This window comes from Aulostomus chinensis, chromosome 8, assembly GCF_037954235.1.
Source record: "Aulostomus chinensis isolate RoL2024-O1b breed Wild chromosome 8, RoL_Achi_v1.0, whole genome shotgun sequence".
NCBI classification, from domain to species: Eukaryota; Metazoa; Chordata; class Actinopteri; order Syngnathiformes; family Aulostomidae; genus Aulostomus; species Aulostomus chinensis.
Window position 1 is genome coordinate 18,417,165 of NC_141327.1, and position 17,713 is coordinate 18,434,877.

The window sequence follows — 17,713 nt, forward strand, 5'->3', positions numbered from 1 at the left end:
TCGCGTTCAGAAATGTAAAATACGGCAAATTCTCTTAGAGACGAAACAATATTGTGTAAAGGTTTGTTTCTCTTGTTGATATCAGTGCTTAATACTTGTTTTGTTAGAACAGCGCTGAGACTAATCCTTGTTGTTTAGAACTAACTTGTTTATTGGAATGTTGAACGATTATCCAACTCTACCAGCCACACCAGAGTTACACCAGTCGCTTTACAGATTGTACAGGATGCCTACCTGTCAAGGACCTTTGGAATATTATTGAAATCTAGAAAAGAAAAAAAAAAACATTTTACACGTGTAAAAAAAAAAAATATATATATATATATATTTTTTTTTTTGGAATTGTGTCTTGTTTAAACTGTTTTTAATTTCAGGAATTTAATCTGTTTTACATACTTGATAACTACTTCTGCGACTAGTTCTGCAAAGCTCATAAAAAGCAGACATTGGAAGGAAGCAGCATTACCGGCGTATAAAGGAATTTTACATGAATCCAGTTTGAGATTTCCAACTTTCTTGCTGGTTGTAAATAAGAGCAGCATCGTTGGTAAATCAGTGTTCATGCAGTGTTGTGTTTAAGTGAACCGAAGTGAAGAAAACAAAAAAAAAAAACACTTAACAATTCATGTTTGCCTTTTTTTTTGTATACTTTATTGCTTGCTGTATTGTGTCAACTAACACTGTCAATGAGAACCACATTCCTAGTCAGCACCTTATTGTACTGAAGAGTCGTTACACTGTTACGTTTGTACAAAATGACACATATCGTCACAGATAATCTTGACTTTTTACTTCATAGAAGAAGAATTGCCTTGTAGGGTGAACACAAGCTAACCATTCATTCATGACAGTGTGGAATTAACAGTAAAGTTGTCAAGTTTTCATATTTCGTTCCCCTGCCTTGCCAACTGTGATGTCCTTTTAGGGAATTCGACAGGAAGTGATTAGAGACGGCCTCCACGTTAAAGGGTTTTTATGGTGCTGTCACGCTGTTGTACAAACAGTAAATCTCTGAGAAATGCACTGTTACTCTACTAATATGCCAAAAAAAAAAAAAAAGTATTTCAGAGTCCTAAATTAAAGTCACTGCCTTACGCCCTGTAACTTAAAAAGCTGGGTTTTTGTTCATAGATGCCAAACGGAACTATTCCTATGTTCTCCTGTAACACTAACATAGTCTCTTTACTGTTGAAGGCAATGAAGATTGTGCAGTATGTTCAGTTGTCGTAAAGGCTGAATAAAAAGAATACCACGTACAGTTTTGTTCCCTTTCCTTTTCTTTTTTTCCTGAAACGCCACGGAGGGAAGACCTCAGAATTAAACGTTATTCGAGGTCATGGAAAACCTGGAAAATTCGCGCAGTTTAAAAATAGAAATTGCCAGGCCTGTAAAAAAAAAAAAAAAAAGATTGTGAAAAATAAATAAAGGCAGAAAATTTTGGAAATGTCGTGGACATTTTGCTTTACCGGTACCTTCATGTTAGATTACATGTAGTTCGATTAAGATTAGCTCAAAGCGTAGCTGTCGCTTTTTTCCCTTGTGTAAACAGACTCATGGTTATTGTGAGAATGTTCCTCGAAGTTGTGGGAAAAGTCGTGGGAATGTTGTGAATAAAATGTGCTCGGGTGAAGAGACGAGCTTCAACAATTTAACCTCGGTCGTCTATGACGGTATTTGAGATGTGATTTGAACTTCCTGTCCGGTATTCATCCACTTCTCAGGAGTGGAGCCAGTTCCCTCTCACAGCTGGAGCTCTCTGATCATCGGTTCGCCGCGCAGGCCGAGCAGGAGGTTGTTTGCCGCCAGGGCAGACATGGCGTTACGGGTAGAATAGGAGGCGCTGGCGATATGAGGCAGAATCACTGTGGGAAGGTCCAACGTTAAGACATGTAATTAGGGTTGTTATACTGTTCACATCTGAACCAATAGCAGTACTGGTACCTGGCATTTATTACTGATCCCCATCAGTAATGCTGCTCTCTTTATTGTCTTTATATCCTTTCCATTAGCTGCAGCTGCAGTGTAAATACAGTTCACGCGTCTCCTCTCCAGGATCATATACTGTAGTTATATATCTTAGGTGTTTGACCGGTTTACATTTCACATGACAAATATTGCAGAGATCTTTTTTTCTGTGCGGCCTAAATAAGTTACTTGAATACTTTTGAAAGAGTTTAAGGAAACACGATGGCAATCTTGTTCTCAGTCTCATCAAAACCTGTGAAACAACCAAAACCAACAGTCCCTTGGTTTTGCTATCCCTCAGTAGCATGTTCCTCTATTTTAACTGAGGTTAATCTTATATACACAGCACATTGTCATGCAGAAAATAGTGAAATAAGCGTGTAATTCCCAGGTGTTTTGAGGAATGAACTTGAATTATTTTGACTCATTTAAACAGACGGACATCTTCAACAGGAACTAAGGGGCTTGGGGCATAAAACCAAAGACACACTGGAGAATTCACAACGTATCATGTTGATTACATGTAAACAAAACAGAGGAGGTCATTGTAGAGCCCAGGTCCATAGGAGACCGTGCTATGATCAGTCTTCACAAACTTAACATCAAACAGGCCCCCTCCTATAAATATAGGAGTGTAGACTGATGGGGATCTGAGCTGGCACACGCATGTTACAACCTTCTGTGCAAAGCTACGTTAGCGTCTACACACATTCTTAGAAGACTTAGGCGTTTTGGAGTCAGTGTGTATATTAGGTTGATTTTCTACCGGGCAAGTGTAGAATCCATCCTGAGATACGGTATTTCCTGCTGGTTTGGCAACCTGACCGTTAAATATAAATCTCAGATCATGGGTATGCCCCCCCCCACACCACCACCACCACCACCCCCACCCCCGAGCCATTTTCAAGCAGGCAGTGATAAGACAAGGCAGGAGAAGCTTATCTGACCCCTTGCATGTACTAAACTCAGAGTATGTACTACTGCAATCTGACAGGAGATATAGACTTCCACAATACACATAGAATTGATATAAACACTCGTTCATTCCCCTGTCATTAAAATGATTAACGACATTAACTAAAAGTTATTCGATGCACTTAATTACGGGGGTATGTGCAATGTTTTTATGTGTCTATACGTATGTGAGCCGTGGTCCTGTCTCCAAGACAAATTTCTCCCAAAGGAGACGAATAAAGAAAACCTTGACTGTCCTTTGGCCTTTGGTTTCAATCTTATTGGGGAATTGTCAAAATTGACAACCTGAAAATATAGTGGACCACCAGCCTCAACCACGCCAGCATCTGTCAAACTCACCACAGTTTTTGAGGGTAAACAGTGGGTGGCTGGTAGGGAGGGGCTCCGGGACAGTGACGTCCAGGCCTGCGGCTGCTATCTGCCCAGTGGAAAGAGCCTCATACAGGTCTTCCTGGTTCACCACACCACCTCTGAAACAACAGAAGAAGCACTCTATGAAAAAGTGTGTGTAATTGAATTTCTATAACTTGGCCAGTTTGAGAGTTAAAAATAAGTTTTGAGATTAAAATAGTTTTATTTAGGCTCATTTTAGGGTAAATGTATATGTCCTATTACCTGCTTGTGTTGATGAAGATGGAGGTGTTTTTCATCTTGGAGAAGAGGTCCTTGTTGCAGATGCGCTCAGTCTCTGGAGTCAAAGCGCAGCACACAGCCAGGAAATCAGACTCCTTCGCCAGCTCATCCATTGAGACTAGAGCAAGAGAAATGTCATTAATATCATCACATGACAGGAGGGTAGAGGGTGACTGTAGGTTAGACGTAGACCGTAGAGTCAACAAGCTCTGCCTCTTATCAGCTAACACGCCAAATCTCTATTAAAGCAGTAATTCACCTGAAAAGTGTTTTGTCTTTCAAATACGGACAAATAGTGGTCTTCAGCTCACAAAGATGTTGCCCCCCCATAACTTCTTTGTGAGTCCAGAATGCAGGAAGATCCAGCCACATATATTTAGCTTCTAGAAAAAGATGTCACTGGGCACAGGTCAGGACAGAAGAATGAAGCTGGTCCTCACCGTACTCTGCATTGATGGCGCTGGCCAGCTCGGGCCTGGGGGCTGTGTCTGTGTAGATGAACTTTTTTACTTTGAAAGGTGCCAGACGCTCAGCGATGGCCACACCTTAGAGAACAAACAAACACGTGCTGAAGCCACAGTCAGATTTATAGAACTATGGATGATGTATCAGACATACTCACCGATCCTCCCTAGGCCCAGGATACCCACAGTGCTGTTGGCCAACTCATATCCACACAGCCACAGAGTTCTCCATGTGCCCCAACCACCACTGAGACAACAGAGGAGAACATTTGTGTACGTGCTGTTTGTTTCGTGTAGAGTGTAAATTCATATCAGTGTGTGTAACCTTACGTCTTGGCTTCATGTGTGGCCTCTATTAGCCTCCTGGAGGTGGTGAGCAGTAGAGCCACGGTCAGCTCCGCCACAGCATCTGTCAGAACCTCAGGGGTGTAACCTACACGAATCCCTCTGGGTAGGAACACACACACACACACACACACACACACACACTTATTTTTAGACCAATTGGGCGCTCGAAGGTCAAGGTCACCGTGACAGACACTCAACATGGAGACATACAACGATGTGTTTGTGTCTTTCTCAGTATTTCCTGTTTTATTTTGCCGTTATCGCTGCCCTCTGCTTTATCTCTCCACCTCCTGCCTTCCTGTGTTTCATGCTCAGTGATTGCCTGTCCCACCCCAATGTGACACACCTGCATCTCGTTATCTTCCCTCCCATGTGGCCGTTCAGTCTCTTCTCCAAGCGTCTGCTCAAGTTTAGTTCAGACTAGCCTCTGTGCTCTGTCTAACCCCTTTTAGGGAGCTTACTGTAAGCACAGCGTAACTTTATCTAAGCACCCAAAAACGAGGGGTGACCCCAGAGACCGGTTAGAAGTAGTAAACGAAACGCTGACGTTTGAGTGCGAGTGAATTAACATTCCTTGTAAACGCCCAGCTTCTCCTCTGTCTGCCCTGATGTCAGGTTGTGGCGATGCAGGAAGATAAGGGATGGACACCAGATGTTTGGCGTAACATCATTAAAGCCTTGTCAGCTGTGAGTAGATACTGTTGTCCCCTGACATCACAACCTACATTCAACACTGAGCACGATGACAGAAGTTAGACATTGCATTTTGCCACTGTTCTGTGTCATATCTGAATTTTTCAAATCAAAGCATCGTGACTCAAGGGAACAAATGCTTAGAGTCACCTTTTCTTCAGCTCCTCCAAAGTCAGGTGGTCAAACCCCACGGACATGGTGCTGAGGACCTTCAGGTTTGGACCTGTAGGAGCACAATACACACTTGTGCTTGCATCACAGAGTGTTTGCTGTATTCAGGTCATTCATCTGAAACAAGAGGTTCCTCAAACCTGCAGCATCCAACAATTCCGCATCAATTTTCTCTGTCAGCACGCAGAGCAGGGCATCAACACCTCTGACCTTCTGAAGCAGCTCCTTCCTGGGGACAGGGGTGTCGTCAGAGTCCCACAGCTCAAACTGCACCCTGGTGAAATAGAAGACACGACCAGAGATCCAAATGAAAAAAAACAAAACAAAAAGAATGCAAAAAAAGAAAACCTCCACAAAATCAGAAGAATTGCAAAGTAAATCATGCATGAATTGAATCAGAGTTTTTTTTCACACAAGTAAAACTCCTACAAATATCTGGAACTATGTCGGGTGTGTTGTTGGGCTCTGCTGTGAGGGAATCCTCTTTACTCTGTATGTGTCTTATCTGACCAACCTAGACGCACGCAGCAGCCATGCTGTTTACCCAAAAGTAAATAATGAACTTTGCAAAGCAGACATTTAAACTTCAAAAAACATGAGTCAAAAATTGCTTTATATAATTAATTGGTCAATCGGGATGTTTTCTTGCAATATTAAATAAAATATTTATCTCACTGTCCAGACTCCTGCAGGATCCTCAGGCCCTCAGGTGGGATCTGCCTGGTGACATACACCCGCGGCAAGGTTGACATCTTCCTCTGCATGGCATTTGTTAAACCCACGGTGATATTTAAAGGAGAAACCCGCCGGAGCTGACGCAGTGCCAGCCGACCACACCACATTGCTGCTGACAGTCTGCGGGCAGGAGCCAGTCAAAGAGATGGAGGCAACAATTTGAAGTTCAGAGTTTGTTTGGCACAGGAGTTTGGCTGCAGTTCTGGGGGGAGGTTCCTGCATGTGCCTGTGACCAATATGATCAGAGGGAGGGGTCTCTAGGGTCTGAAGGTGAGGGATACTACCCCAGGAAATCTGTCTGGCCACAGGATTTAAGCCTAATTAGTCGTATATCATTTATTCTTGAGACAAGTTGGGAATTAAAACAGTCCCTACAAAGATGCATCAACTGTCCCTCCTCGACGACACAAACTGTTTTAATACACATAAGTTATATTTGTATACTTGTTTTCTTTACAGCATCGTAACCCCTGAATTGGAGTAGGTTAGATGTAAATGTTTCACTTGGCTGTTGAACTTTGTTTCCTCAAACAGAAGTGGGTCTCAAACATTGTTTTGAATATTCAGATCTAACTTTCCAGATTGAACCGGTTTACCGACTTATCTTGATCCAGTTATGCAGTCTGTTCTACAAAGTTTGTAACTAGTTCATGGTCGTAGGTGAAAAAGTGAGCTTTTCAACGCAAAAATCTCTTACTGGAGTAAAAATGTTACGTTGTACTGAGGTTCACTGCTGCTGCCAGCACCTCAGGACAGTATGAGAGCCCCCGCCTTCACTTCATGGTCACAAGTCAGTGACCCCCCCCCCCCCCGACCCTTAACAGGATAAGCGGTAGAAAATGGATGAATGGATTTCTCCATCAAGAGTACCTTGACTTACTAAATAAAAACAAGTCAGGGAACAAAGTTTTTTCTTAGTAAAAAAAATTTATTTCTAAATTTCAATTACTTTTTAAAATAGAATGCCTCAGTATGTACTGCTAAAATGCTTTTATATCTTTGAAAATTGTATTGATACCAAATAAGTAAGCAATCACAGACTTCTATTTGTGTTTTAAACTTAAGATCCAAAATAGAAATTCACATTAAGTGACTGTGTTAGAACGGAATGGAATAATAATGAAAATAATTGCCATTTTTGCCCTCTCCCTCCCAAACCCGTTTGACAACCACTGACTGCCACATGATGAGACACATTCAATAGACATGCATGAAACTCGAATTTTCTTGTCATGCACGTTAAATATGAATAAAACAAATGGCTGACTTTGAGTATTACTGAAATCAGCACTTTTCCGCAGCCTGACATAAATTTGTACAAATATTGCCAATTTTGACAGTGTTACACCGCCTGGATTTTAAGGACTTTTACTATTTCAAATGGGAGGATAAATAAAACACACAGGTTGTAAGTAGTCCAAGGCGTTTAAAGTCAATCGCGACGACCTTGATCACATGATCGCGGTAACCCGGAAACGGTCCAAATCATCAACCAGTCACAGCCATTCATTCGCTACAGCTCGTCGCGCATACTGACAGGTCGCAACGTTTGAATCTTTGCCTTATTTTAACTGTATTGACAACGAATTTTCATACTATTTCTTTTATTTATATTATTACAAACAGTACTTTATCCAGATGTTTACTTGCCGCATTGATTTATGGTTCTTAACTTCAAACTAGTGTGAATCATGTGTTCTCGCCACCGGCACCAGGCACTGGGACTCAACGCTAGCTAGCTGCACCTGCTAGCCTTGAGGTTTCCTCTGCTCTATAAAGCCAACAGGGTTTTTTATGACGGCTAAAAAGATGGCATGTTGTTGATAAGCTTAGCCGCATTTAGGAGATACCATGTCATTATTTTAAGAGTTAACACGCGGCTAGCTGTCAGGTTAACAACATTAACACACAGTCACAGTTAGCCGGCAGTTAGTTAGCAATGTAGCTATTACCACAGGGCGTTGTCTTTGAATAATTACAGCTAGTAAACCGAAATAACTACCACATTTGTTAAGTAATGCCCGTCTGTACTTGTATGTGTCTAATAGGTTGGGTCGTTATCTATCAAACTGCTGAAACCCCCCTCTTCCCCTCCCAGTATGGCTGCAGACTCGATGGAGATAGACGACTCTCTGTACAGGCAAGTGTCTGATTCATATCGTCACATTAGAACGACAGGTGACGTGACGCAGCAGAGAAGACTACAAATGACAGCACGTTACTGAATGCAACGATCTATTCAGGTTACCTACATTTTTTTGTGGGTGAGATAGTAGTTTTGTTAAGTAACTTCAACAATAACAGTGTCCCAACAGCTAACATGATTTTATCAAGACATAAATGTTCCCAGGTGGGAAACCGTCATCCCACACTCACACGCATTCTCTCACTATTCAGCCGCCAGCGCTATGTGTTGGGAGACAGCGCTATGCACCAGATGGCCCAGTCTGCGGTCTTTCTCAGTGGACTGGGAGGGCTTGGCATAGAGATAGGTAGGCTATCACAGTGCACCAGATCACTATTCAATGTAATAATTCTCACATGACACACCAGTTCATGGTTTGATAATGAGCATCTTTGCGGTTTCACAGCAAAGAATATTGTCCTGGCTGGTGTGAAGGTGGGAAATTTAATGAATTATGTTACATTAGTGGGTCTCCCAGCTGAAGTGCTTGTATGTGAACATATTACTGTGTATGTGTGTGGACAGGCAGTTACCCTTCATGACACAAAACAATGTGAGACCTGGGATCTGGGCTCCAACTTCTTTATTCTCAAAGAGGATGTGTTGAGCCAGAGAAGAAGGTAACAGACGTAACCTCTAACCTTACTCACGCTAACATTGTATTTTTCACACACACTTTTCCTGCAGTGTGTGCATTTTTTTTTTCCTGTCTCAGCATCTGTGTGTGTCTTGCTTTGATCCATCTTCAGGGGGGAGGCGGTTTGTCCTCGGGTTGCAGAATTGAACCCTTATGTTCATGTTGACGTGTCTTTCTCTGCTCTGGATGACAACACTGATCTCAGCTTTCTCAGAAATTATCAGGTAATGCATCGCTGCTTTCCAGTATCTCTGAGGCTGGTGGGATTTTTAATTGGCCTTTTTTTTAATTTAAGAAAGTTCATGAAACGGAAGACAGAATCAGTTTTACATTTTGTCATTGTAGGAATGATGGATGGAATTATTGGAAAAATAGATTATTCCCTTTTTGCTGGGGACCTCTCTGGATCCCTCTCAAGGTCATCTGGGGTCTCAGTTCCCCACTTTGTAAACCAGTGGTTGTGCTAAATCTGGAGGGCTATAATTTCCAAGCCATTCAGAGAAGATGAATCTAGGCACTGACAGGCTCAGGAGTCGTCTCCATTGAAAAAAAATCGACATTAACTTTTCTTGGAAGATCGTTTCACTGCTCTGGAGTCTGTTACAACCTGAAACTTTGAATGTCTGTCTGTTTACTCTCCTCTCTCTGCCAGTGTGTGATTCTAACAGAATCTAGTTTGAGGCTACAGAAGCGAGTAAATGAGTTCTGCCACTCGCAGCGCCCGCCCATCAGAGTAAGCCTCCATGGAGCAGTCATACATTGCAGAGCTTTAGCACATCTTACAGCGGCGGTCAGACATGTCATGCGTTTGACCCACATTGTTTTTGTCCTCGGCAGTTCATTGGCTGCGATGCTTTTGGTATTTGTATGCGGCTATTCTGTGACTTCGGAGAGGAGTTTGAAGTGTCGGATCCCACAGGAGAGGAGCCCAAGGAGATTTTCATCCAAAGTATCACTCAGGTAAACATCTCCGACATCCTCAACAGTCTTCTGGGAACTCAGATGTTTGCCTCAAGACAACATCTCATTCATTGATTTTTGTTCTGATTTTTAAATTTGTTGCTCTGGTGAATATTTTTTTCCCCAACTAATAAGAAGCACTATTGTGCTACTTTACATTTGAGCTGTGAGATGTATAAAGTAAATTAAAGTCAGTTCCAATAATAAAGCACGTTTGGAAGTAGAACTTTGGAAACATGATGCTAAAACTGGAGTCCACTCTAAGTCACGGTCAGTCAGTAGAACACATCTGTTGACTTGTGACCTGTTAGGACACTCCTGGGGTGGTAACCTGCCTGGACAACCAACCCCACGGACTACAGACAGGCCAGAGTGTTGTCTTCAGGGAGGTCAATGGCATGGCTGAACTCAACGGCACCGCACGACAGGTTTCAGGTATCATGTCTTGATTCTGGTTGGTTGGTTTCAGTGCAGTCGTACTTCTTACTAACTATTTATATCGATTGAATTTGTAATTGTCATGTTGATTCTGTTTGCCAGAACAGATATAGCCTGTTCACAAGTTACATGGCCTTTTGTTGTATCAGTGCACATCTCAAAGTAGCTGTCTAATCGAAGCTATTTCTGTTCTTTGTGTGCGTGTGTGTGTGGTTTCAGTCCTTTCCCCTCACAGTTTTACAATAGGAGACACATCCCAGCTACAAGCATATGCACATGGAGGTTTCTTTGTCCTGGTGAAAACCCCTAAAACATTTAGATTTGTAAGTTGAATTTTTCATCAGATCAACCAGAAATGAACTAATAAAAGTTATATACATGTCAGCAAACCGAACTTTTGTGTGTGTGTGTGTGTGTGTGTTAGGAAACTATGGAGAGGCAGTTACATGATCCTCAGGTCCTGACGCCAGACTTCAGCAAGCCAGAGGTGAGTTTTCGTCTCACAAAGGGAGATTGTTTAATAAGTTAGAAAGGTAACATTTATTCTCTTTCTTATATTCCAGGTTTACATTCGTACTTTTTTTGCAGTTGCTTAACAAACGTATAAAACAGATTATCTTTGGTTTTTGTTTTGCTGAGACTAACATGAGTGCCTCTCCTCACAAAGCTTTAATGATCTTTGTGATGCAGACGTCAGATACCAAATGCCTTATTATTGTTGTTTGAGTGCAACCAAGCAGTTCCCCCCCACAATCGTGTTTCTAATCTACCCATCAGGCCCCGCTACAGATCCATGCAGCCATGTTGGCCCTGGACACCTTCCACGAGCAGCACAGTCGACTGCCCAACATCGGGTAAACACTCTGCTTTTCGTTGTGGAGATCCAATCAGCTGCTCTGCTTTCTGTACACTAAATGAGGAGAGAATATCTCGGCTCTACAGTTTCCATTGTGCGAAGTTGTGACACATTCAGTTGTGTTTTTTACTTTGATGCCATCAGGTGCTCACAGGATGCTGAGGTTTTAGTGAAGCTAACTGAGGAAGTGAATGAAACACTCAGGAACAAAGTGAGTTCTTTCTTTGTTCTTTCTCCAATTTGCTTGTTCATGAATTTGCGGGGATGCACACGTGCAGACACGCAGGTCAGTTAACGGCTCTTCCTCTTTCGCTTCTACCTCCAGGCTCCTGTGAATATGGAGTTGGTGCGCTGCCTGTCCAGAACGGCGAGGGGAACACTCCCGCCATTATCAGCGGCTGTAGGAGGCCTCGCCAGTCAGGAAGTTCTTAAGGCCATCACGGGGAAGTTTTCCCCCCTGCAGCAGTGGGTAGGATGTGTCCTATCATTTTTATATCTCATTTTTGATATCTTAAGGTACTTATGGCACTGAGAAATGTTGAACCCTTTTCCCACTGGCCAAAAAAGGGTTCAATCAGCATTCAGCCCGGGTTCCAGTGAACCTGCAGAAGAGACGGTTAATATCTTGATCGTTCAACCTCTTTCCTCCTACTACACACTTCTATGCCCTTTCTGCTGTTTTAATTTACTCTTCCGCTTCTCTTGTACATAGTTTTATCTTGATGCCATCGAGGTAGTTCAGCCACTTCAGTCTCTACCCGTTGAGGAGTTTTTCCCCCGGGGAGACCGGTATGATGGAGTACGAGCTTGTATTGGTGAATCAATGTGTGTGGAACTACACAAGCTCAGGGTCTTTATGGTAAGTGTTGCTGAGCTAAAAAGGTCTCTCTTCTGGTTCATGTGTAAATAAAAACCTGCGATGTCATCCCTTCCAGGTTGGCTGTGGTGCCATAGGCTGTGAAATGCTGAAAAACTTTGCCTTGCTTGGAGTGGGACTGTCCAAGAGCTCAGGAGAAGTGAGCTCTTCCTCCTCCTCCTTCTGTTTCCCTGGTTTTGAGTGGTTTTCATTGCAAGTCGATACATTCACTGAAGCTTCATGTGTCGCGTCTATCCATCCTCAGGTGTGCATCACAGATCCAGACCTTATTGAAAAGTCCAACCTGAATAGACAGTTTCTTTTCAGGCCGCATCATATACAGGTGAGCAGAACTTCCATCTCCACCTTTATTTTCTCTCATTCCTCTTCTCCAGTCAATCTTGTTGAATGCTCCTCTGAAACGGGTCGAGACTCACATTTTTCCTTCTCGATCTGATTCAGAAATCAAAGAGTACCACGGCAGCAGAAGCCACTTGGGAGATCAATCCTGAACTGCATGTGAACGCTCACCTCAACAAGGTGTGTCCAGCCACTGAGGGCATCTACAGCGATGCCTTCTATTCCCATCTGAACCTGGTGGTCACGGCACTGGACAACGTGGAGGCTCGGAGATACGTGGACAGGTTGGTGCGCGTATTTAAGTGAGGGTTTGACTCCCCAGCAATGTTGGGCTTGTTTTTGACTCAGCCTTTGACTACTCAAGTCAACATTGTGACTCTGTATTTCTTTGATTTTCAGCCGCTGTGTATCCAATCAGAGACCTCTCCTTGACTCTGGCACCATGGGAACTAAAGGCCACACAGAAATCATCGTGCCAAATTTGACAGAGTCCTACAATAGCCATGTGAGTTGGTGTTCATCGCTCCAGTTGGTCCCATGCGCCGTCTCTTCACTTGGAATTTGTTGTCAGCTCTAAATCAAATAACTGTCCTTCTCTTATCCAGAGGGACCCGCCAGAGGAGGAAATCCCATTCTGCACTCTCAAGTCGTTCCCTTCTGTTATAGAGCACACCATCCAGTGGGCCCGGGACAAGGTCTGCCTGTTTCTAGCCCGTCAGAATCCCTCCTCCCTATAGCAAACGGATCATTTTCATGTAGAAAGATTCTGTCCCTTTTTTTTGTACCCTAGTTTGAGAATGCATTCGCTCACAAGCCCTCCATGTACAACACGTTCTGGCAGACCCACTCGTCAGCTGAGGTGGTGATACAGGTGAGACTCATCTGCACTGACCTTCACTCAGTCAGTAAAGCCTTTGGTGAAGGCGTATGCCAGTGATACAATACGTCATTCTGTGAAACACTTCTCACTGATGGATTTTCTTGTGTTTTGGAGCAGAGGATGCAGGCGGGGGAAAGTTTGGAGGGGTCATTCCAGGTCATTAAGCTGCTAAGCAGGCGGCCCAGCCAGTGGGAACAGTGCGTCACTCTAGCTCGTCTAAAATTTGAAAAGTATTTTACAAGAAAGGTAATTATGTCCGAACATTCATATGCAAGAAACAATGAAGAGAAAATATACCATGAGACGCTCTAATGAAATGTCACTATTATGTATGCAGGCTCTACAACTGCTGCACTCTTTCCCCCTGGACACAAGGTTAAAAGATGGAAGTAAGTTTCTCCACACGCATTTATGACAAGTGCTCTTGAAAGCACCGTTTAATGTGAACTTTGTCTCTCGTCCTTAGGTTTGTTTTGGCAGTCCCCCAAAAGACCACCAGCACCTATTGAATTTGACTTAAAAGACCCTTTGTAAGTATTACAGCCTGACGAATGCCAATTCTGCTATAAATGAGTGAATAAATTCTGATGTGAGTGAAATCAGAAGCAATTTCAGTGAATGGAGGGGAATGAATAAAAGTTGTCCAGGACATCAAGTTGAACAGGCACAATTGAATAAATTAAGACTTATGATGTGGTCAATGTACTCTAACCTTGTGTAAATCAGCAATATTCGATGAAATAGTTGGCTATCCATGCGATCAAATAACAATGTTCCAATATGGACATCCAGAAGGAAAACTATAAGTACTCTCTGGAGGTTTAGGGGGGCACCTTGACTCCCCTAGTGTAGGCAGAATCAGCTGACGGAGAGTGAAAGGTGTGATGCGTCCACTGTCGCGCACTGCTGGGCAGGTTTCCACAGTAAACTACTCCAAGCTGCTTCTTTACTTTTTACTTGATTATCATTCTGGGGAAAAAATAGCATTCAAATGAAAGATCAATCAAAGGTTTGGGGTGAGATAGAACTATATCTTGTGTGACGCCTGCTACATATTTGAGCTCTTGTTTTTTTTCCCATCAGACAATTCACTTTCATTGTCAGCATGGCCCGTCTCTTCGCTAGCATTTATAACATCCCTTACTCAGAAAAGGTAGGTCACGCTGTTCAGCCGTGCACACAGATGCACAGAAATCCTCCCCGACCGACAGACTCGATGCATTTCCCTCCCTCAGGATATGTCAGAAGAGGCTGTGACTAGAATCCTCTCTGCTGTCAAGATTCCCGAGTACCAACCCTCAGCAAAAGTAAGAGGACTCAATGTGCTTCATGATTTCCTTCCGTCTTCATGATTTGAAACGGTTGATTTGTCCCTCTCAGTGTATAGAGACGGATGAGACGGCGAAGAAGCCTGATCAGATGAAGATGCCTCTTAGCAGTGAAGAGGAGCGGGAGGCCATGGCTCAGCTGGAGCAGGCTATCGCTGCTGACTGTGTCACACCAGGTACGCACAGAACATTGTGATGTCACTGCACACTGTAAATCTGCTCGATGTGAACTAACGTGTTTGCTTCCACGTGCAATCTGTAGAGAGGTTACGCATGTGTCCGCTGGAGTTTGAAAAGGATGACGACAGCAACGGCCACATGGACTTTGTCACCTCAGCGTCATCTCTCAGAGCTAAAATGTACTCCATCGAACCAGCCGATAGATTCAAGACCAAACGCATCGCTGGCAAGATCATCCCTGCCATCGCCACGGCAACAGCTGCTGTGGCTGGACTGGTGAGAACACTCAACACAATCCCGTCATAACGGAAAGGTTAATTTACGGCTTCAGCTTGTGTCAGAGTGGTTAACGTCCGCGTCACTATTCGGACTAACTCAGGTGGCCCTGGAGTTGATCAAGATCGTCGGAGGCTACGGGTTCGAGTCTCTGAAAAACTGCTTCTTTAACTTGGCCCTCCCCGTGGTGGTGCTGACTGAACCTGCCCCAGTTAAACGGACTCTCATCAGGTACAGTTTCACTCGTGCTCGGTTTCTCATTCTCGCATGACTCGTGGGATGGCCAGTTAGGAATTGGAAGGTTTTGTCCTCAAGCTTCCCAGACACCACGTGTCCATGAGCTGGTTGGCACCCTGAGTGGATGAATAAGACATCACTGTAAAATACTGTAATTGAATAATTGGAATATAGATTTTACCATTTACTATGTTTCTTTATTACTATTCTACAATAGAAGAAAATTGTACAAAAAAGAAAACCGTGGTTGACTGGTTCTGACTTGCTTTTAAACTAAAAATTGAATCGATACACCGCCAAAGTTTGTCATTGCAATCATCCTCATATGAAATCCAAATATCATTTAACAAATTCTTTATTAAAAAAAAAACTTGAGCTATGTGATGAAGTCATTGGAAATAATTTTAAAAAAATAAATATAGAACGATTAAATATAGCAGCACAACATGGTTTCTGATGCACTGTGTTCAAGACACAAGTATGAGGCTGACGACTCCGGAGCAACAAAAACTGCCAGTTGTCAAACGAGAGAATTGATCAGCCTGCTGATAAGAAAAAGAAGACAACAACCCTTATTTTTGACCAATATTTCTTTGCTATTAAAATGCAAAAATAAAATTAGTGACCGCTCCATGGTGTCTTTCCCAGGGACGATATCTATTTTTCCATCTGGGACTGCTGGACCATCTTTGGCCATGAGGACTTCACTCTCTCTGACTTCATCAATGCAGTGAGGGTGAGGAACATGCTGCTGGTGTGGTGGACTCCAGTAACTCACTTAGTAACTGTCGTTGCATATTTTGACCATGATTTGTTTTAATTCAGGAGAAGTATGGCATTGAACCCACGATGGTTGTCTATGGTGTGAAGATGCTCTATGTGCCTGTGATGCCTGGACACTCAAAGAGACTTAAACTGACGTACGTCCTGTGCAGTGAAACAATTATACTTTTTGGTCATGTTAAAGTGAGCGATCCCTTTCCTAAACTCAGATGGACACAATCCTGCCTCTCTCAACAGGATGCAGAAGTTAATCAAGCCATCAGTGGGTCGCCGTTACGTTGACCTCACCGTGTCGTTCCCTCCGGAAGCAGACGGCGATGAGGACCTCCCTGGTCCTCCTGTTAGGTACTACTTCAGCCGTGACGGAGAGACGCCCTGACACCTCCCTAAACGTCTTCCTGAAACCTCCTGTGTCCTTCTTTCATCTATACTATTGTACCCCGAAAACCAAGGCCAGCGCCCGGAGCTTCCCCCGGGATCCTATCTGACACAGACAAAGCTCCTGGCCCCAGCACACGCCTCCCCTGTACTTCATGGAGCAAGAAAGTCCAGTTCCTGGTCCCTGGTGTTCTTGCGTCTGATCTAGCCAGTGGAACACGAGGCCATTTGAGTAGCACTTAACTGTACTTGTGTACATATATTTTCTCGGTTCTGTTTTCTACTCTGGGGAAACGCACAGCTCCGCCTGTGTTGATGCCTTAACTGATTAATAAAAGTCTGAGTCTGACTAAAAACTGTTTACAGGAACATGCATACTCAACATCGCCCCCTCTTGCTCATTAAAATCTGCTAAGTCCTAAATCAGGAAAGGCTGTTGGGCTAATAAAGTGGATTTGCAAATGACTGGCATCACATCTTTTTTCCTCTCTGGCTTTAAGAGCTTGCCAATCAGTTGTTGGCTGATATTTGTTGTAGAGCTGCAACACATCAGCGGACGACAGCAAAACCACCAAAGACACTGTGTCTGCTGATGCTTCATCTTTAGCGATCACTTCAACTGCCTCATGTCAAAAGAGCAGCACACATCACACGGGAAGCATCAGCGTCCCGTTTCTCAGTATTAACGTGTGTTGTTCTCAGTACTGTGGATACAACCAGCTGTAACCTGGTGAAGTCTTGCATATCTTACAGTTAGGTGCATTAAATGGGTGGAAAATCCTTCTAAAATAATCAAGTGTACAGACCCAAATGTGCCAAAATTTGATATCAAGCTGCAACATTTTTGTTCATGATGTATTTGTTAATGGACGTGTCCATGACATTTACTTGTTTTATTTCACTTGTTGGTGTCAAAACAGCCTGTTGAGGTGAGCTGAGGCACATTGGTTGTTATTCAGTTAACAAAAAATATAACAAATGTTTTAATGGCCCTCGTAGGCTTTGACTGGGTTTCTTTAAGATAGTCTGCATTGGCTTAATGTGACAATGATCAATTTTTTTAAAAGAATTCCAACATCAATCATCAAAAGACTTACCACAAAATTCTAACAACTCATTTGTTTTGTCCCTGAAGAACAGAGATGGTCAAACTCTACTTCACTGACACGTGTGATTAATGTCCCAACTGTAAGTGGGAGCAGTGTTAATAAGTGATAATATTGTTCGTTCTTTTGACAGACAACTCAAAGAATGGTCCAATAAAAAGTTTTCAGGATGTCCTCCAGACTGAATCTGCTTCAATTTTTTGCTCGAGAACATCCATCCATCCATCCATCCATCCATTTTCTTCCACTTATCCTGTTAAGAGTCGCGG

At 43.1% G+C, this 17,713-nt stretch overlaps 2 protein-coding genes across 4 annotated transcripts; one reads left to right on the forward strand and one right to left on the reverse strand.

The window, feature by feature from the left end:
• Positions 1–619: 619 nt before the first annotated feature.
• Positions 620–6,165, reverse strand: grhprb (glyoxylate reductase/hydroxypyruvate reductase b). The gene is made up of 9 exons (XM_086211445.1): positions 5,925–6,165; positions 5,390–5,523; positions 5,229–5,301; positions 4,368–4,484; positions 4,196–4,284; positions 4,014–4,118; positions 3,556–3,691; positions 3,280–3,410; positions 620–1,862 (listed from the first exon to the last, which is right to left on the reverse strand). Exons 1-9 carry the CDS (start codon positions 6,089–6,091, stop codon positions 1,741–1,743), a joined length of 1,074 nt encoding a protein of 357 aa, XP_086067571.1. The 5' UTR covers positions 6,092–6,165; the 3' UTR covers positions 620–1,740.
• uba6 (ubiquitin like modifier activating enzyme 6) lies at positions 4,783–17,610 on the forward strand. Of its 3 annotated transcripts, XM_086211443.1 has the most exons (33): positions 4,783–5,072; positions 5,932–6,254; positions 8,033–8,124; positions 8,382–8,476; positions 8,576–8,604; positions 8,695–8,789; positions 8,919–9,030; positions 9,459–9,539; positions 9,644–9,766; positions 10,078–10,201; positions 10,424–10,527; positions 10,629–10,691; positions 10,982–11,058; positions 11,205–11,271; positions 11,386–11,529; positions 11,773–11,919; positions 11,996–12,076; positions 12,182–12,259; positions 12,379–12,560; positions 12,676–12,781; positions 12,882–12,971; positions 13,067–13,147; positions 13,274–13,402; positions 13,494–13,545; positions 13,623–13,686; positions 14,240–14,309; positions 14,392–14,463; positions 14,537–14,660; positions 14,747–14,940; positions 15,044–15,171; positions 15,826–15,913; positions 16,003–16,097; positions 16,198–17,610. In XM_086211443.1, the coding sequence occupies exons 3-33, from the start codon at positions 8,084–8,086 to the stop codon at positions 16,337–16,339; spliced, it is 3,078 nt and encodes a 1,025-aa protein (XP_086067569.1). In that variant the 5' UTR covers positions 4,783–5,072; positions 5,932–6,254; positions 8,033–8,083; the 3' UTR covers positions 16,340–17,610. The 3 variants fall into 3 exon arrangements, with proteins under 3 accessions (XP_086067569.1, XP_086067568.1, XP_086067570.1); XM_086211442.1 differs by lacking the exons at positions 4,783–5,072; positions 5,932–6,254 and adding an exon at positions 7,438–7,523; XM_086211444.1 differs by lacking the exons at positions 4,783–5,072; positions 5,932–6,254 and adding an exon at positions 7,537–7,743.
• The last annotated feature ends 103 nt before the right edge of the window (positions 17,611–17,713 follow it).